This window comes from Podospora bellae-mahoneyi (genome assembly GCF_035222275.1).
Source record: "Podospora bellae-mahoneyi strain CBS 112042 chromosome 1 map unlocalized CBS112042p_1, whole genome shotgun sequence".
Classification (NCBI taxonomy): domain Eukaryota; kingdom Fungi; phylum Ascomycota; class Sordariomycetes; order Sordariales; family Podosporaceae; genus Podospora; species Podospora bellae-mahoneyi.
Window position 1 is genome coordinate 5,139,895 of NW_026946359.1, and position 19,571 is coordinate 5,159,465.

The 19,571-nt window shown below is 52.4% G+C and overlaps 5 protein-coding genes across 5 annotated transcripts; 3 read left to right on the forward strand and 2 right to left on the reverse strand.

The window, feature by feature from the left end:
- Positions 1-736: 736 nt before the first annotated feature.
- RHO3 (Rho GTPase) lies at positions 737-3,065 on the reverse strand. The gene is made up of 5 exons (XM_062874812.1): positions 2,164-3,065; positions 2,025-2,075; positions 1,906-1,955; positions 1,743-1,832; positions 737-1,681 (listed from the first exon to the last, which is right to left on the reverse strand). The coding sequence occupies exons 1-5, from the start codon at positions 2,214-2,216 to the stop codon at positions 1,308-1,310; spliced, it is 618 nt and encodes a 205-aa protein (XP_062738006.1). The 5' UTR covers positions 2,217-3,065; the 3' UTR covers positions 737-1,307.
- A 629-nt stretch (positions 3,066-3,694) lies between these two features.
- CWC25 (RNA-splicing factor) lies at positions 3,695-4,861 on the reverse strand (the record flags this gene model as incomplete). Its single annotated transcript, XM_062874813.1, has 1 exon — positions 3,695-4,861. One exon carries the CDS (start codon positions 4,859-4,861, stop codon positions 3,695-3,697), a length of 1,167 nt encoding a protein of 388 aa, XP_062738007.1.
- A 551-nt stretch (positions 4,862-5,412) lies between these two features.
- CSN2 (COP9/signalosome complex subunit Csn2) lies at positions 5,413-7,321 on the forward strand. The gene is made up of 2 exons (XM_062874814.1): positions 5,413-5,967; positions 6,030-7,321. Exons 1-2 carry the CDS (start codon positions 5,710-5,712, stop codon positions 7,233-7,235), a joined length of 1,464 nt encoding a protein of 487 aa, XP_062738008.1. The 5' UTR covers positions 5,413-5,709; the 3' UTR covers positions 7,236-7,321.
- Positions 7,322-11,199: 3,878 nt separating this feature from the next.
- QC761_0017190 (uncharacterized protein) lies at positions 11,200-11,575 on the forward strand (the record flags this gene model as incomplete). Its single annotated transcript, XM_062872031.1, has 2 exons — positions 11,200-11,323; positions 11,425-11,575. The coding sequence occupies exons 1-2, from the start codon at positions 11,217-11,219 to the stop codon at positions 11,573-11,575; spliced, it is 258 nt and encodes an 85-aa protein (XP_062738009.1). The 5' UTR covers positions 11,200-11,216.
- Positions 11,576-15,572: 3,997 nt separating this feature from the next.
- QC761_115410 (uncharacterized protein) lies at positions 15,573-18,247 on the forward strand (the record flags this gene model as incomplete). Its single annotated transcript, XM_062874815.1, has 4 exons — positions 15,573-16,010; positions 16,091-16,177; positions 16,236-16,299; positions 16,383-18,247. The coding sequence occupies 4 exons, from the start codon at positions 15,573-15,575 to the stop codon at positions 17,552-17,554; spliced, it is 1,761 nt and encodes a 586-aa protein (XP_062738010.1). The 3' UTR covers positions 17,555-18,247.
- Positions 18,248-19,571: the final 1,324 nt, after the last annotated feature.

Genomic DNA, 19,571 nt, shown 5'->3' on the forward strand with positions numbered 1-19,571 from the left:
CTGAGATGACCACGATATAGAATGTATTGTGTAATGATAAGAGACTCAAGTATAGTCTTCAACTCAGGAGCAAAAGTTGGAGCTTGTTTGACTCAAAAGAGAAGAAAAAAAGAAAAACAGTGGTGTGGTCAAGAACAAAGCCGGGTCGAGAGATATCTTTTTAAGCATTCCCAGTACCCGCCTCAGGAACCGTTCAAGCCTCCGAGAATTACACCTCCCTGTCCAATGTCAAGCTGTCCCCGGCTGCAACTCTACAAATATCTTTTGAATCTCCGCTGGTGACTCTTACCATCATGCGTGGGATGCTCAAACTCTTTATGTAAGCCCATGAAGCACTCGAAGCCTCAGAGTCAAACCAGCCAGTCACAGGCCTCGCTTCTCGACTTACACGAATAAATTCTTTCTGTTTTGGCGGAGAAGCTGCCTCTTAGCACGGTTAGCGGCCGCTGACGCCATTTCACGAGTTCCGAATTTCAGGGGGTACCCCCCATCTTATCGCCTTATCGCCACCCCGCGTTCGCTTGCTCCGATTAGGGGCCGACTTCCACTCACCTCCGCGGGGAAAAGGAGAGAGGTGTCGGAGATGTTGCCTCAGCCTGCTCCATCTCTCACTCTTGTTCCCAGAGTTGAGAACCAATGATGAGCTCAAGATCATCGCTGTGCGTTATCAGTGCTGAAAAGCCAAACAATTGCATCGTCGAACTGGAAAGACCATTCGCACAGGGTGTATCTGATATGGTCATGTGTATAGCTACAAACTCGATAACGATCTACTCCTTTATGGCAGCAGCCTCTTCTCGATTCGCAGGACACAATGAGCAACAAAAAACACGCCTCAGAACAATTTGACAGATTAAAAACATTTTACGGAAGCGATATCTCAAGCCCCTCGCGAAACGGCAACCTCTTGATCTCCCAAAACCACCCCGACATGTGCCTTTTCCACCTCCAAATGACTCGCCCCCAAATTCTTCTGCGTCCTATCTGGATGTTTGAGAACCCCAGACTGGTGTTGAGCGGTACGTGATCACATACCCCTCTCGTCGTTTTGCGGACCCGATGGAAAAATAAAATATATATATGTACAATACAATGAAACTGCCTCGTGAAGCGCCGGAGTCGTCTGGATTCTTTAACCCAAAAAACATCCGCGGAAGAATGATACCGAAAAACAAAATTGATCTGTTGAGAACACCATAAAAGGACCAACGCCCGGTGTTGCTGTGATGATATGGTCGTGATATGAAGCATGGGCATTCGTGTGCCCGGCCGATTCTCGTGGGTGGTTGACTGGCCGAGAGAGTGCGTTACATGACGGTGCACTTGGACTCGTCTCGTTCCTTCTTCACAGACAAGGCAACCCGCGCAGCTTCGGTGAAGGCCTCGTTGACTCCCCTATTGCGCATGGCCGAACACTCGAGATACCGGAGGGCGTGGATTCGGCGCGCAACCTCGAGTCCTTGGTCGTAGTTGATCATAGGCTTCTTTTCTCGTGGGTTGCCATCCTCGTTGGCACCATCCTCTTCCTCGTTCCCTTCGCGAAGATCGCACTTTAGCGCGACCAGCACAAGCTTCACCCCTGGGCAATTATCGGCGATCTCGCCCACCCATTTGCTCTCGACGTTTTCAAGCGAATCTTTGCTATCGACCGAATAGCAAAGCATGATCAAATCGGTGTCATCTGGGTTTATTGTCAGTACACCGTCAACTAATGACGTACCACGTGTGGCTGTGGGATATACCGTAGGAAAGACTTCGTAGTCTGTCAAATTCTTCTTGGCCGGCTGTGTCCCACAGTGAGAGCTCAATGTGAACATTGTCAACAAAAATATCTATCAACCTCCCAGTTAGCGCAAGTCCCAGAGCCTTTGACTCTCCTCATTGGATGTTCCTCCAAAAACGCACCATGGACGTAGTTTTCGAAAACCGTCGGCTCGTAGACCGTTGGGAAGTAGCTGTGGGTCAAAGTTGAGTATATTGCTCGTCAAGATAGGGGCGGCAACATTGCGCAGACAACAACATACCCTCTGGTGAAGACATTGAGCAACGATGTCTTTCCGCAAGCACCGTCGCCGCTGTTTCGGGACCAAGGTTAGATGAACTGCACAGACATCATAGGTGAAAGCTCCGAGAAGCTCCACAAGACCAATCGGGGCAACTTACAGCAAGACGAGCTTGCGCTGCACCGTCTTGGAACCCCCGAGACCGCAAGGCATTGTGCGAGTGTGGGCGAGACAGGAAATGGGATACTTGCTTCGGTGTGCGGATGGACCTGGTGGTGAGTTGGGACGGCAGCGCGTGGGCTATGGCAAAGACAGTGGCAGTAGCAAAAGCAAGGTGCGTTGTTCGTTGCGCGCGCGAGTGGTACTATCTCTATTGGATTCGGTTTCTTTGCGATGGACGTCGGACTGTGGATTGATCCGAACTGTCGGGGCGAGATAAAATAGTAGTTTGAAAAGTAAAAAAGCAGTGGACGAAGGTTTGGGACACCAGAAGTCGCAGGCAGGCAGGCAGGTGACGGACGGCGGGCGGGTCAAGTGTGTGTCAATTGAACAAAGTACTCGAGCAGGCGCGTGCAGAAGACGGCGGTGGTTTGGGCGGCGGCGGTGAGCGAATGTGTGTTACTCGGTACAGAATGCGTGACGCCGGTTTGGAGGTCAGAATCAGAAAATGAGCGGAAGGGACTTGGGAACGTGGGAGGCTCCAAGATAGATCCGGGGGGTGAAATTGAAGCCGGAGATGAAGTCAGCGAGATTGGCAGGGCACCAGTGACGACCCGCCCCTGCCCACAGTGGATATTCGAGGTTCATAGCCAAGTACTAGCGGCCTTCCAGCTTGCCAGTTCCAGACCATGAAGGGCACGGTACGGATTTGGGAAATGGGGGGTAGCGCTGTGGCTGTGGGGCGCGACTCGGTTCAGTGTTAGCGCTCACTAGGGCCTGCCGGCGAATTTATATATGTCGGGGGGGCGGATTTTGGTGGTAGGGCTCTCCTGAGCATCAGAATGCGATATCTTAAGATCCAGAAATTGTCTTTAAAGCATAACTACCTGACATACGTTGTGTTAGTATCCTGTGCTTGTCCGATTGGGTAACCCTTCGAAATCCCTTCAGTCGGCTAGAATGTATCGTGCTAACTGCTTACTCTCACCACTCACCTTCCATGACAAGTATTCCCTTAGAACTAACAGCTCGATGACACCCTCCCGCCACCCCACCACCTTCCCGTCTAGATCCCGGCCAGGCAGTGAACTTGCATCAATAAAGACAGATATCGATTGCCTATAACTTGCTCAGCTCTCGGCACCCCTCTCCTCTTCACATGCAGACGGCATTCAGTTCGACAGATAATCCACCTGGAAGTTTCAACCAAAAGTTTCCCGCCCTATGATCAGTTCACCTTGTGCAAAATCAGTCCTGACCTTGGCGGTATAGTTGTTCTCGATACTAAACCAGGGTATCATTCTTGACGCGGGCTTCCACCAACGATGAACCTTGTATTTTAAATGAACAGACTTCTGCGGCCGACGAGGATATATCCTTACAACTTCTCCTTCCTCCTACCCAACTACCATATTTGCGAGAACTGACCTGTTCTCCGGGTATCAAATGTATTTCAAAACCATAAACATGCTTCCTTATGCCGAATACCACTCCATAACCTTACATCCTTGTCCCATGAGACCTAAAACCTGTTACCGTCGCTCCGCCCGGTCTGCAATCTTCATCTCGGCCGCTCTGCTGTGAAGTTTGTTGGCAAACCCAGCATCACCACCGTATCTCTTGTTGCGCTGACGAGCCAAGTCCTCTGCCTCCTTTTCTGCCCGCTCTCGAGCCTCGATGGCAGCAAGCCTCTCTTGGCGGGTTTTGTCCAGGTCGGTAGCCGCCTCTTGCATGGCGGCAAGCTTACGCGCACGCTCCTCCTCCTGCGCGCTGCGGTCCAGGTTGCCACTGCGATCTTCAAAATCCCGGCGAGGCCTGTCCCGTCTCTCGTCATTCTCTCGTCTGCCGCAGTTGTCTCGTCTTTCATAGTTGTCTCTCCTATCGCGGCTATCCCTTCCATCACGGCTATCCCGCCTGTCGCGACTGTCTCTCCTATCACGGCTGTCTCTTCTGTCGCGGCTGTCTCTTCTGTCTTTACCGCGGCGCTCGGGCGAGTCTCTTCTGCGTCTTCGTCGATCATCATCGCGAGACTCGCGTCGTCGAGGACTCCTGGATCTGTCCCTGGATTCTGACCTGTGCCGTCGGGAACGCCTCTCGCCATGTCTGTCTTCGTCACGGTGACGGTGTGATCGGTGATGGTGGGAGCGATGCTTGTGCCTCCTCTCTTCCTTGCTCTTGGATGACTGGGGGTCTTCGATACCCATCGACGCGAAAATTTGCCTCCTCTTTACTGGGTCGTTCATCATCTTTTCATATGCCTCTTGTTCCTGTCTCTTAATCGCCAGCAGTGGGTCCTCCCTAATCTTTGCGGCGACATCTCGAGGGTTAGCGATAGCTGGGGCCGCAGCAACATCCTCGATCGCAGACTGCTTCGAGAGCTTCTTCACCTCGTTATCCTGAAGGAGTTTGTCGATGCGGCGCTTCCCCAGCAGGTAGGCCTCGTTTTCCGCGGCATCTCCAGCCTGCCCAGTCGGCCCAGCGTACATCCATTCGACGCGATCAATTTTGCGCTTGCCGCCTGCCGCCTCGAGCGCCTTTTGAATCTCCTCCTTTTTTCGCTCCTCTTCAATCTCCTGGAGTCGCTGTTGGAGCTTCTTGCGTTCGGCAATTGCTTCGGCTTCGGCTTTTTGAGTGGCTGCGAGATTGGCTGACCGCTGGGGATGCCAGCTCTTTTTCATGTTAAGGTCTCCGGAACCCATCTTGTCGGTATTGTTGATGCTCTCACGCTGCGTTGAAGTGGGTGATGGAAATGTTGTTGGTGGAAACAAAACGCAGTGAGCAGAGAAGAGGCGAAAGTGAGGTGTGTTTTGCGACCGCAATTAATTGTGGGGCTAGCATGGAGGCAGGGATCTTAGCTTTCGGGCCCAAGTGCCGCATGAATACTGGACCCTAACCCCGACGCTTGCCTAGTGAATTACATGTCACTTGCGCGTTTCGAGGCCAACATTTCAAACTTTCTCAACTGTGTTAGCAATTTGAAAGAATGATCAATCGACCACTTAAGATAGCAGAGAGGTGTCTTGGAATAGCGAGCAAACTTTTGAAGATCTTTAAATATGCTCAAGAGGTCTGCTGCCTATCATTTCAGACCTTTGCTTTGTTGTAGTATCCATTTTCCTGCCTACATTGGATCTCTTGCTTAAGGCGAAAATAACCAAAGAAAAGGCACTTGGATTCTGAGCTACTATTTGGGTAGTGAGAGAAAGTAAGGGGACCTGTTGCTTTCCGACTCGGAAGAGTAGCCCCAAGCATCTATCAATACATGTTTTGCGCATGTCTCGACATTGTTTACCATAAGATAATATGCAAATAGCGGGAACCGGCTCGTACCCTTGCGCGGCCCACAGCACTACCCCCACACTTGGCAACCAGATCCCCACCATTCCAATCAGCTTCAGCCTTACCACAACTGCCTGGAACAACCTCCAGCGGGGAGCTGTCCTGGAAACAACAACTCTCGATTTTCGGAGCTCCCAAACTCGCGACCCCACATCATCGCCACACCAAATAGGTACCAAATCGATTGGTAAACAACTCAGTCATCATCATGTCTGACGACGATTTCATGCAAGCCTCTGATGAGGACTACGACTTCGACTACGAAGACGAGGAGGAGGAGGACAGCGGTGATGTCGACATTGAGAACAAATACTACAATGCGAAACAGACCAAGACGAGCGATCCCGAAGAGGCCATCACGGAGTTTCTCAGTATTCCATCGCTAGAACCAGAGAAGGGAGAATGGGGTTTCAAAGGCCTCAAGCAAGCCATCAAGCTGGAGTTTAAGCTCGGCCGGTATCAACAGGTGAGTGCATCGTGAATATCCGGAACAGATGGGTCGCCACATGCTGACCGGCTTCCATCTAGGCTCTCGATCACTACAAGGAGCTCCTCACATATGTCAAATCGTCAGTCACCAGAAACTACTCAGAGAAATCGATCGACAACATGCTCAACTATGTCGAGAAAGGAGCCGACAACCCGGCAGCGGTCAAGTTCATCGAGCAATTCTACTCCGAAACCCTCAAATGCTTCCAGAACACCAACAACGAGCGTCTATGGCTCAAGACCAACATCAAGCTCGCCAGGCTACTGCTCGATCGAAAGGACTACCACGCCATGACCCGGAAGATCAAGGAGCTTCACAAGGCTTGCCAGAAGGAGGACGGAACTGACGACCCCAGCAAAGGCACATATTCTCTCGAGATCTACGCCCTGGAGATTCAGATGTACTCGGCGATGCGCAACAACAACCAGCTCAAGATTCTCTACAACAAGGCGCTGAAAGTCAAGTCGGCAGTGCCTCATCCCAAGATTCAGGGCATCATCCGCGAGTGCGGCGGCAAAATGCACATGAGCGAGGAGAACTGGAAAGAGGCCCAGAGCGACTTTTTCGAAGCTTTCCGCAACTACGATGAGGCCGGCGATCTTAGGCGGATCCAGGTGCTCAAATACTTGCTGTTGACAACCATGCTCATGAAGTCGGACATCAACCCCTTTGACAGTCAGGAGACCAAGCCGTACAAGAACGACCCTCGCATCGCCGCCATGACGGACCTGGTGGATGCATATCAACGGGATGACATTTACAAGTACGAGGACGTGCTCCAGAAGAACACGGATCTGCTTGCGGACCCTTTTATTGCTGAGAACATCGACGAGGTTACGCGTAACATGCGGACCAAGGGCGTTCTTAAGCTTATTGCCCCGTACACTCGCATGCGGTTGAGCTGGATCGCCAAGCAGCTGCAGATTGGAGAAGAGGAGGTCCAGGATATTGTCAGCTACCTTATTGTTGACGGCAGGGTACAGGGCCGGATTGATGAGCACGCTGGCACGTTTGAGATTGAGTCCAAGGGCGACGCTGATCGCATTCAGGCGATTGAGACTCTGGCGAGCGCGGTGGGGGATTTGTACACATCTGTGTTCAAGGATTCGGAGGGGTTCAAGATCATGCAGTCGTATGACAATATCATGATGGATATGCATCCTGGTGACGATCGGATGATGAGGCCGTCGGTTCCGGGGTATAGGAGGGACGGGAGGAGTAGGAGTGGGGTGATGATTCACTAGTTCTTTTTCGGGGAGGGGGGATATGGCGATAGATTTATGAAATGGGTTTTGTATGGCATGAATATTGATAGCGGATTCTGCCTTATGGGATGAGGAAGATGGGGCGGCGGGTGGAGGGGGTGGAGATTGGGTTGGGGGGTTGGTATGCGAACCGCTGGTTTATTCATCACAGCAGAGAATTAAAGAGAACAGAAATACTTTAGCATTCCTTGCTCGGGTTCGTTGTGGTTGTTGGGGGTATTTTGACCTGCCTGCTTAGAAAGGGGGATATCCACTCTTCTTTTTGCAAGTTATCAGGGAGGTGTATATCCCACTTGTGTTTTTTTACGAGGGCAGGTAGGTGTAGGTAGGTATGGGGCTTTGGTGGAAAGGGGGGCGGATATCAACAACCGAGATCAACAACCTACGTGTATGTATGTATGTATGTATGCACCCCCACGTAAAACGGCACGTTCAACGACCCCCAGATCCAAACTCTGGCTGTTAGTATCCAACCACCTTCGAGTAAGCACATTGGGTCCAGAATTCTTCCGTCCGTGACCTGTGCCGTCTGTGCCGTGTGCCGTCTCTACTTACCTCTGTACCAGACTTGGGGGCTTTTCCGCTCCAAGGGTGCAGCATATATAGGTACATTGGCTTAGTTAGGCACCTGCCGAAACCAAAGAAAGCTGACCCATGGGACAAGGTTTCGATAGCTTTTTGGGGTCCGGGGGTGGTGGGTGGTAGCAAAGATGGGAAGATTTCTGTCGTGTTCGATTGTTCTTCTGGGGGAAGCCGGGCTGAGGCATGATACTTCTGTTAATGAGTTGGGAGAGTTCTTGGCTCTCGGACTTGAAGGGGGGGATATTGGTTTGGGGTTTGGGACGTGAAGGAGATGGGTTTTGGTGTCTATTGTGAGCTTGACGGGGTGATGGAGTATCTCTCTCGGGTATAGTTGGATGGCTTTGACTGTGCGTATTGGAATGTTTGTTGACTTCAACTTGATTTTGTGATGATGCTAGGCTGCACTGACTGGGCGTTGAGATTTACCTAAGGAGACAACATGCTCATACATCGCCGTGTCGACTGTTCGCACAGGCTAGGAATGTCTATCAATGTATGAATTCGACTAGACTGCCTGTTACCTAACCTAGTGTCATTTCTGAGCTGGAGTTTACTTGACCAGGTACATGGGTTTGGCAGAGAATTTCCCAAGAATTATTACGATGAAGAGTTTCTTTCGGACTTGCAGTACCGTGTCAAGAGGGATTACTCTGGCGTGAAGACACAGGTGATAGTAATGTAGAAAGTTTGTTGAGAGCAGAATAAGCCCCGTAATGGGCACAGTTACCGCCCTTCAAAGAAGAGAAATAGTAAGTTGTGTGGGAGACTCTACCAGTTTGATTGACAAGTTGACCTTGAATGTCAACAGTCTCGGGGCTTCCTGATGGAATTGACTTTCCATCCAAGTCTACCCCAAAGACAGGATGCCACCCATGGCCTACTACTACCCCTGACCAGCCACCCAAGCTCACGCAAGTCAGTCATCACAGTAGCAAGCAAACCCCGACTTCAAGCACCGAGAGCGCGTCGTTGAAATATGCTCTACTGCAAGAGCCCTCCAAGTCACGCCCTTCAATCCCACCCAACCTCTCCGCACTCCAGTCAAAACCCACCCACACACCCACCCACACACACACACACACGCTCTGCATAAACATCATAAACTTGGTAGCCCCTCTAACTGGTGCTCGACAGGCATGAATACTCCAACCAAGGGTAACATCATGACCACACTTGTGCCGTTTCCCAATGAACTTCTGTGGTCTCCAAAGAGAGTAGTATTACAGGCACTGACGACTTGGGTCTAGCTCAATCCGATGGGAATCTGCCCTGTCACGCGTACCCGACCGGTGGTGAGTTACAGCCGTTGAACGGAACTTCCCTTGCTCTTTCGTTGCAGGATAGTGAGGAGCATCGGAGAAAGCATCACCCCCTTCTCATCACAAAAGTCCCATGCCTTGAAAAAACATGAGATCATTCAAAAATCCTCCTCCCCTCGTACAACAGCGTGGGATAAAACCATTCCACAACAGGGACCAGCCCATGTAGACGCTCGGAATCTTCCGTGTATACCTACCCCCTCCCTTCCTTATCTCTTCTTTCTCATCACCACCCCGAACTTGATCTATCTCAGTTCCACCATGATCTAGATCTTGGCTCCGACAAGCAACCACGATTCCGCGTGTGCTGCTAGGTAACATGTGACGATACGACACCAGGGAAATGCCTGAAGGAAAAAAAAGAAAAAAAGTCCTTCGACATATACACCGCTAGATAAAAAAGCCCTCAGCTATCGTTCGTGTGCCGGACCACCGCTAATCGGCGGAAGTGGAAGTATCCGTCAGGGATAGGTATATGCAACGGTTGTACCCAGGAAAACCCACCACCGGTTCTACAACGGGCGGCATGTTGCAGCGGCGGTGACGAATAGGGACCGTATTGCAGTCCTTGGAGTTCAAAGAGACAACAACACACAGTGAAAGGGAAGGAAAAAGGGGGAAAGGGTGTCACCGCCGTTTTGTCCGCCGAGGGGATGAATAGAGCACACAATTAAGGGGCAGGGAAAGGGGGCTCTATCTATAAGAAGGCTTTGTATAGTTGTTATTATAGAGACATAATTATAACTGCATGTGCTTGTGCCCGTCACACGCGCTACGGACAGCCATGTGCTTTTCTCAAGTTGATGAGCCTTGGACAACTAGGTTGGTTTCCATAAGAAAGCAATCTAAACAAAGTTTTCTGTTACTATTAGCATCAGTCTAAGACTTGGTGTAGTTGCAGCCTATTGGTAGCAGATCGGAAAAACTCCTCCGGAAGTTCAGTGGCAAGGGTGTGCCCATGGTCGTGGAGGATGGCATGGGAGAGGCTTGCATGTTTACAGTCGCACCATCTCTGCTATCCCGGCGTCCTCCTCGAAGGCGTAACACGACTTCGGGGAAGGCCCGTTGTGTCTGGGGAGGTGCCATCGTGACAGGCAAGCTTGGTGTTGAGACCCCACGCCAAGTCATAAGTCAACAAGTACTTGCCGGCGGACAGCCCCGGCCGCAAGGAGCGCAAAGAATGATGATAATACCCAGGAGGTGGGTGATTGGAGGGCTGTATATCGGTTCGGCACTGACTTTGTGGGGATTTAGATTGCGGTTGGTTCTCTGTACTCCGTATGGCGGTGCTGGTCTAGGTAGGGGGGCATCATGGTCGGTTCCTTCCAGACTTGTATCTGCTTCCCCGCAAGAGGAGCTGGAAAAATGAAGAAAGCGAAGGGCACAGCAGAGGCGAGCTACTGGCAATTCTTGATCAGCCGACACACCGAGAAACACTGAGGATGGTCTGCGACGACACGGGAAGCGGCAGGATGCCTCGGGAGCGACCTGGGAAAGTCCTGCATGATGTTTCGCGCCGCACATGAGAGAAAGCATGGTGGATGGTGGATGGTGGCCGGCCTCGCAAGCTCCCTGCGAGCTTGGAGCGGGGAGAGCGAAACGAAGTTGGGACGGGCTGAAGCGATGGTGGGCTAAACTGGACTGAAGATTTGATAATGGATGGAATATAAGGCCGCCAAGATGGGGTGAAGCGGGAGCTGCCCGGGTGGTCTTGTCTCGTCCAGCGCAAGAATTCCCGCCCTTGTGAAGCGCGCGGAGGGGCTGGTTGCATCCATGGGAGGTCCTGGGTTGCAGCGCATGGTCCAGATGCCAAGGGCCAGCCCGAGAAATGGTGTGCAGATGGGACTGGGTCGGCCGTTGACGAAGATGGTGAAGTGAATACTAGCAGAATGTAAGCGGGCAAAGAGCCCTCTAGTGCTTTGTTTTCCTCTCCGGACCTGTTCTTGAGAAGCGTCAAACACAGAAAGCCGGAGCGGACAGACGACCGGCCGGTAGTTGATAACTCGTTGAAGATGTGGAGCGATGTTTATGCCAGGGGCAAGGGCAGGCAAGTCCCCTGATGACGATGAGGTGGAGACGGTGCTCCTTACCCCACGGGGCTACGGGCAGCGCATGGACCACTAACGGGTTAGGGGAGAAAGAACCCCAGAAACAGTTGGTTGGCTTGTGCGTTTTTTCTAATCGGCACTCTCAAACTGGCATTTTTCCACCACTAACCTCTCTTGCCGGGCTAGACACGATCGATAGACCATCCTCACTCATTTCAGCTCCATCTCGTGCAACTCGGCTTTTCTGCCTCAAGCTTTCCGCATCTCTGCCGTGCCATTGTGCGGCGGTGTGTGCTGTCTGGCGATGGATGATGATACGGCGAATATCGACAGCTCACCCACGTTACATTTTGAGCACGCTCCCCGCTAATTTGTAACCATGAGAAGATGTAATTGGTGCCCCTGGCTGCACCGTCGAGACCGCCTCCCGCAGCCCTTCAGAAGAATCACTATTCGAAGAGCCCTTCGTTGTACACTGGCACACCCCGTAGGGCACTATGATGATGGTGTCAGCGAGCACGAATCGGATCGATGAGCGTCCTGACGTCTGCCGCCGGCACGACCCACTTGGCCGAGTGCTCACCAGTCACAGGTGCATCGCCATTGAAGCAATTGACGTCCCCTCGAGCAGTTTGTTTGATATTGGCTTGAATCTCGGCCTACTGCCCACAGCTAGTTCGAGCCAAACCTGTGGCTGTCAGAGAACACCATGCACGGCTGATGGGGATAAAACCTGGTTTGGATTGGTTCATCTGCAAGCCAACACTGGCAATCAGACACCAGGACCGAGAGCGTAGAGGGCTCGCAGCTGGCAGTACGACACTGGAACGAAAGACTGGCACCGTTAACGCAACACAACCAACAGTCCACCAAACCGGCGACGAAACCGAAAAAAGCCACCACGACAGCAAGCCCGGGGTTGGGTCTAGTTCATGCCAGCCATCCCCAATGCATGAGCCCTCTTCCTGCTGGCACACTTTGCGGCATGGATGAGTCCGGGAATCCTTGCAAAGGACCAATAGAGTGCCGTCTCCTTCCATCCTTCAGCATCGTGAACCTGCTTTCCAAATCGCCGCTGGAAGATTTTCTCAACACTTTTGTCATCAACCTGCGTGTGTAGACGCTAACACCTTCGCTTCATCCAGAGGGCACATGGCACGTCGAGCTCCGGCTTGGCACTGCTACATTCTCCAGGTCATCGAGCTTCCTGCTACGCTACGCTGAGCTATCCCATGTCTCGGCTCGCCAGGGTAGCAGTCTTCAAACGGGGGTACGGCGTTTGGACAGATCGACAATGCTCCCTTCTGCACTTGTCCGTGGCTGATGAAGCGGACGTCGTTGTTTCCTCAAGATTGAACACTTCGCCATGAGGTACCGGCTACCTAACACGAGAGCGCCACTTTTCAGTTGAGCCGAGCTCCAATTTGAACTTGTACAACCTGTGCCACTGAGGAGCATAAGGAACATTTCATCTGACATATGCTCGTTGCGTCAGCCCAACGCCCACCGGAAGAACGTTGACGATCCGACTCGGCAGGGTTGAGCATCGTGGTTGAATGAGACTTGATACGTTATCGTGCAACTGCCGGGAATCCTCAACCTATGCATTGAAGGTGCGGTTTGGAGGTTGTTTACAGAATGGCTCGTAAACTCCACATTCCCGGTAGCATGTAGTTGGAGAAGCACAGATGCCAACTCCAGCACTGGCCAGAAGACGCACAACACACCTTCCCCTGACGGCAGCTTGTGACGGATGTCGATCAGACCCGCTAGTCCGATCTGGAAACCCATTCTGCCAGTACAATCCCGGGTTGTCCAGGACGCACCCACGGTATTTGGCTAAGCAATGCTCAGATCAAGTTTCTTCCCGGTTCAAAAGTGTGTTGACATAACCTCACAGTTAATTTGCTTGGGAAGGCGGGTATAATGTGGCAGATAAAGACATAAGGTCCGTTCTCGGGCAACACGGACGGCTCTTTCGGTACATATAAATTAACTATTCAAGTGTGCCCTTTCCCATGACATGGAACAAGCGACCAGCAGGCGGGGGACTATGCCCGAGCCCAGCGAGCTCCGTGAACGGCAGGCAGGCATAAAAAACATTTCCGCTATGCTGTTCTGATGCCGACTGGGCAGAAACAAAAGCGTTTCGTGAGGTATCCTCGGCGGCCAGGGCCTTGAAAACTAAAAAGACAGGGCCTTTCCGGAAAGGTTGACCGGTAGTCATGACATGTCACCGCTCACGTCAACACCAGTACTCGTCCCTGATCTCGCCATGCCGCTGGCTGATTCTCGACTGGTGTTTCGGCATCGGCGTCAATACCACCAGGTGCAGGGGCCCGTTGGAGTTGCAGTCTCTCTCGGACCAAGGAGGTACCAGCATATCCTGATGCCACACCCATGGAGCCACATCACACACCTCTACCGGCTACTTGCCCACCGTGATCGTGTAAGAGCCAGCTGTCAAGGCTGCATGCCGGGCATTTGCGGCAAGCCCTCATTGAACACCACAGCGCCCTGCTGGACAAGTTTTTTTTTCTTTCTTGCTGGATAGCAAGCGATAGCGCTGACATCAATGGCTCACCGCACTACAACACAATTTGTTCACGACAACGCATCCTGCAAAGCGGCATCTGGATATTTTGCAAGCTTCGGCATTGTATTTGCCCTCTACACTTCGAAACCTATAATTACCCGGCCCTGGACTTGGGGAGGAGGCTGGAGCTTCTTGAGCACCCCTGTTCTTCCGATTTCTTGAAGTTGTGGGCAGCGGGCTCGAGTGTCTCGCAGGGCGCCCCGGCACCCTGGTATCCCAGCAATACCCCGGGCTCCCAGCATCCAGGATCAGGGGCATTCAGGATTTTGAAGAGAAGCGGAGCAGTGACAGAATTTCAAAGCTCCCACACTCTCTGCACAAGGAAGGGCACACACACACACACACACACACAAACAGGAGGACGAAGGCTGCAAGGCCCAGGCAGTTCGTCACTTTCACCACGCTCATTTTGCTCCCACGGAACACACACGCCCTGGGGTTGGGGCTCGTGAAAGGCTGGAGCTCAGACCTCATGGTCCCCTGTCTCATCCTGGTGTGCTCGTTCATCGTCAACGGCAGTCCGGGAACCCCCGGCAAGCCTCATGGGCATGGGGACTTGCAGCTAATAAAGGCCGCCGAGAATTAGCAAATCCGACTCTGTTTTTGCGCTGGGCGGGCCAGTGCGTCCGGGGGGTGGGAGTGTGGGAGGGGGAAAGCAACACCAGGGTAGGTAAGGAGGAGGACCAGGAGGGGGGTGGCATCTCCTGCGGAAGACGGAGCAACAGAGCGCAAAAAAAAAAAAAAGGTAAAAAGAGTTCTGACGACGGGTGGTGGCCAGGGGCGGGCAGGCAATTTTCGAAAAAAGTAGTGGACAGCATAACTGCATGAGGGAGGTTGACACCAGCCTGTAGGGTGCGGATTAATTGGCAGCAATAATTGGGGCCTAGTAGCAGCACTGCAGCAGCTAGCAGTAACGCTGTCTCCACCCGAGGGTCGACTTTGGACGCTCGCTTGCCTTTCCAATCTCTCGCAAGTCAGTCCCAGGTCGCCTTTTCTCTCTTTTTTTTTCTCGTCCCGTCGTGTACGGGGTGTCTGTCGCTGTCGCGTTTCTTAATACCTGGGTAGTGTGTTATTATTATTATGCCCCTTCCTCCCATCCCAACTCGTCCCGTCTCGTCCGTCTCTTCTCTTCTCCTCTCCTCTCCTCCTTTCCATTGCTTCCCGTCCGATCCGCCCGCCTCTTATACTACGTACCTCTCCCAAGGTTGACGCCGTAGCTGGTCCTTGGTTGTGTGTGCCCGCCCGTCGCTCTCGCTCTTGGCTTTCTCTGGTACCATCCGCTGGTGAAGTCGGTCGTTGTGAAAATCACTTATCATTTTTTTTTTGTTTTTTTGTTTACTTTTACCCATACTCATCTGTTCTTGTTCTTTCATGCGTACCTCTCCTCCTCGGTTTTACAAGTGTCGCTGGCGGTCCCGCTGTGGTTCCCCGATCCGATAATAAGAGAGACCTGACACACACGACGGTACGGTACATACCTATCACACCTGAACGGGCTGTGTGTGCAAACGAACGACGGGACGCTGGAGTAGCCAACACGCAGTAGGGCAACACACACCAGACAGAGAGAAAAGATAAAACAAACCTGTTTTCTTAGATACATATCTCTCTCTCTCTCTCTCTCTCTCTCTCTCTCTGTCTCTCCCTCTCCCTCTCCCTCTCTCTCTCTCAGGCTGCTGCCGCTCGCCGGTGCTCTTTAGTGATCCGATCAGCCACCTGCACCTCCACCAGGACATACCTCTAGCTAGAAAACCGAACAAGAGAATCCGGCATGTACGAACAAGACCCAGCAGCCCAGTTCGTCCATCAAGTGTCGGCTGGATACTCGCTGCCCCAGACGTTGCCCCAGTACACATTCGATGAGACACCGTTGCGCTTAACGGACCGGCGTGGACGCGGTGGTGGATATGGCGGGCTGGGAGGGCCTGGGGTAGGAGGCGCGGCCGGCAGGTCCCTGCTTTATTCACCCATTTTCAGCACGCCAGCAAGCGCCAACGCCACGGGCGTCGGCCCCGCATCTTCTGCCGCCGGCCACTTCAACTTCCACACCACCTCTGCAACCTCCGCCTCTGCCCTCACCTCGTCCGTCCCCGCTACCACACATCACCGGTCCTCGCCACCGCATTTCGCCATTCAAAAAATGGAGCCAAATCCCGAGGATCTAGTCGCCCAGGAGGCGGCCGCCCGGGAATTCCAACCCCAGCTCGAGGTATGCTGCTTGTCCCTCCGGGCCCCCTGAACAACTAAAAATCATATATGCTCACCACCGTCTCTCTCCCGCGCGTACAGGGCCCATTCGTAGGCGAAAAGACGCCCAGCTCCGCCATCACGAGCGAATATGCCAAGGCCGATCCGGTATACATCCAGAAGACGGCGGTACGTGCATGCATGCTGTCTCTATGCCTCGGACGATTTAGCTGACATGGCTTGACAGGTGTTACCCCGGACTTACTCGCATTACCGCCCGATCCAAGGTGACGGGAACTGTGGCTGGCGGGGTGAGTCGGCGATTTTCCTTTTCTGCTTCTTCGAGATTCCCAACGAGCACATTCCGGGCATTTATGCTGACTGCCTCCTGCAGCCATTGCCTTTGGCTACTTCGAGACGCTGGTAAAAGGCGGCAACAAGGGCCAGATCGAAGCCGAGAAGCTACGTCTGGAGGGTCTCAACAGCTACATCGAGACCATTGGCGGCCACTCCCCATATGTCTATACTGACTTTGTCGAGGAGACATTGCTCCTCCTTGACCAGGTTGCCGCCCTTGCCGGTGACCCTGAGCAGGCCATGAGAGAGGTATATGCGACCTTCAACGACTCCGAGATTGGCAACGCCATCATGTACCACTTTCGCCTGCTGGCGAGTTCATACCTGAAGGGCAACCAGGATACGTATGGCGCTTTCGTCACGGACGAGGCAGGTGTGCAGGGTTATTGCAGCAACGTCCTGGAGCGTCATCAGGTCGAGATTGACCACCTTGGTGTCTCGTTACTGGTCGATGTGCTTCTCAAGCCTGTCGGTTTTGTTTTGGAAGTGGCTTACCTTGACCGCAGTCCTGGCTCCGAAGTCAATTCGTACCGGTTTCCTGAGGAGGCCAGGGACCGACACCCATCGACACTTGGACCCATCATCTACCTCCTGTTCCGTCCCGATCATTACGACCTTCTCTACGTTGCCGAGCCCGAGCCGATTCCCGAGCCCGTTACTGTGCAGGTTCATCGCGTGGCATTTTCACCCACCTACGATATCGCCAGCGCCCCTGTTTCCATGCCTAGCTACGGCATCAACATGGGGGTGCTCGGCATGCTTCCCGGCTTTCATGGGCCGCCACCGGGTCTAGCCCCAACCCTTCTGGATACCAGCCCATCACCATTGTCGGCATACAGCCCGAGTCCCACGTCAACCTGGATGACCCCACCTTTTGCTGAGCCTCCTCAGCAGGCGCCTCCGGTCTCTGTCGCGGTACAAGCGGCCCCGGTTCCCATGTCGTTGCCCATCCATACAGCTCCGGCGGTAGCTCCGGCAGCACCTTTGCAGACACACCCACTGCGTTTCAGCGAGTACTGCCAGCTTCCCGAGTACGTAGAGAACGACACATGGCGCGAACCTAGCTTCCAAACGTCGACGTTTCGGAACAGCCATTTCAACGTTGCGCACTACAACAACCCCAACTTTCAGCCCGAGGAATATCGGCCCGAGGCTGAAGACTACGAGGGACCGCAGCGCGGAAACGGGAAGAAGCGCGCGAGCGTCTAGCAGTTACAGACCAAAAAGAAAAAGTTCGAAACATTGATGGATGGCTGTGCCAACCATTCACCTAGTACAGCACACACAACAGATTCCAAAAGACGCCGGTAGGGGGTTGGAGGAAATAATACCCAGGTTTGGCGAGCCAGCGACAGAGAGCGATAATTCGATGACGACGATCAATATAGCAGCCGCAGGGGGGGTTGTACTGGAGCGTTCGTTTATCCCAATCCCCGGGGGCTCATGCAGCATCTCCCGGTTTGTTTCGACCATCTCACAGCAAATCATTCGGGGGCGCATGGAACGCAACGCTTGCTTTTGGTCTCTTTTATTTTCTTTGGGTCCGGCAAAGTCCACGATAATTCCCTCATCATAAACCTCTCGGGCCGCAGGAAAGAAAACTAGGTCCCTCTTCCTGGCTGGCCTTTTTGGTCAGAAGTAGACTGGACCCACAAGCCGAGCTCCTTTTTGTGCAATGCCTTCGCCAGCATTTCAGAGGGAACCGAAAGTCACGCAACGATGGAAACTGCAAGCCCATTTTTTTATTTTTGACATTGGAGTTATTGACTTTACTCATGTACGGGGTTTTGCTATATTTTTTTCTTCTTGGGTTTTCCTGCTTAGTATTGTCTTGTATTGGTGTTGACATGTCTCATGATACACAGGTGTTCAGGAATGGGAGCTTTTAGCCTTTTTTTGTATTCTTTGATCTTTTTTCCCTCAGTCTATCCATACGTTTTCGTGGGTTATGGTTGCATTCTTGTTTTTTCCCCAACAAAATCTGGACCCGAAAAGAGAACCATATGGGAAGGAAGAAGGAAGAAGGAAGAAGGGGGGGGGAGGGGTGGGAAAAGAAAAGGGCACGGAGAGCCGCATAGGGGAAAGGAAAGAGGCTGATTGTGCGGTCGTTGGCATCGGAGGAATATGGTGGTGGAGGGCCTGCATATGCCAACACGGGAGACTACGGAGAATACGGAGAATATTTCCATGGAGACAAAGAAAGCAAGAGAGAAAGAAGTTTTCCTACGGGCTGGCCCTTGATTGTGCAATGCGTGATGCGTGTGTATGTGTGTGCTTGTGTATGGCATGGCTGAGTAGGAAGACCAAGGCCCCCTTTTGGAGGGCGCCTAGGCGGAGTTGAGGGCCGATGAGCCGGGGCGAGAGGGCACCTATCTATGCGAGGGGAACTGAGGAAGGAAGAGGAAGGGGAAAACTTGGCGATATTCGGGCCGGTGTTTGTGTGAGAAAGAATTGGAATACGATCATGTATTATTTTTGGGAGTATGGAAGAATAGAGAAGCGGTGAAGGGAGGGAGGAGCAGGATGATGATTGTTGAAGGCCCTAAAGGGGTAATATCTAGGTACCAGGTAAGGTACCTATTTCCATAAAAAGAGGGGGCAATTGGAGGTTGAGTTGTAAATATCAGATCATCTGTTCGCACTACAATGTCTTGGATGTTTGTTTCGTGATGATGAATCATTGACTCAGACAGATGTTTGCTTTTTTTTTTTTTAGGTGGGGGTGGGGGAGGGGGATGGGTTTACTCTGTTATTGAAGATTATTGCTGTTTAAGGGGGTTGGTTCTTGGGCCGGCATAATGCATCTTGGGGGTGCATGGCGAACACGTAGCATAAGATCGATCTTCCATGGAGAAAAAGAAACGTGTAACCTTGGTTGATGTGTGGTTGGATAGGCAAGGTAGGTGGATGAAATGCAGGCACACTGACACCATCACTTTTGCTGTTGGTAGGCAATGGAGCTGAGAGAGGTTCCAATACCTTTACAGAACATGCTCCTGAACTAACACTGGTGGCTGGGACTCCTGAGTCAAACCGGTCGGGCTTACTGCACACTGACCGGCGAGGAAGTTAGACAGCGCCATTGACTGACATGTTTTTCATGTTTTGTTTGGCTGCCTCTGTGCTGTGCTTCATCTCCTGTGCTGTGCACATGTGCAAGATTAGATAGGTAGGTAGGTAGGTAGGTACCTACATGGCAGGTTGGCTGGCTGTGAATGAACTTCGT

What these genes read in the sequence shown, in the direction of transcription:
- RHO3 (XM_062874812.1), bottom strand. Translation starts at nt 2,216, where the DNA reads ATGCCTTGCGGTCTCGGGGGTTCCAAGACGGTGCAGCGCAAGCTCGTC. An exon ending in TTTCGAAAACTACGTCCATG is followed by an intron (nt 1,833 to 1,905) that starts GTGCGTTTTTGG and finishes GGAGGTTGATAG; the next exon opens with ATATTTTTGTTGACAATGTT. An exon ending in ACTACGAAGTCTTTCCTACG is followed by an intron (nt 1,682 to 1,742) that starts GTATATCCCACA and finishes CAATAAACCCAG; the next exon opens with ATGACACCGATTTGATCATG.
- CSN2 (XM_062874814.1), top strand. Translation starts at nt 5,710, where the DNA reads ATGTCTGACGACGATTTCATGCAAGCCTCTGATGAGGACTACGACTTC. An exon ending in AGCTCGGCCGGTATCAACAG is followed by an intron (nt 5,968 to 6,029) that starts GTGAGTGCATCG and finishes GCTTCCATCTAG; the next exon opens with GCTCTCGATCACTACAAGGA.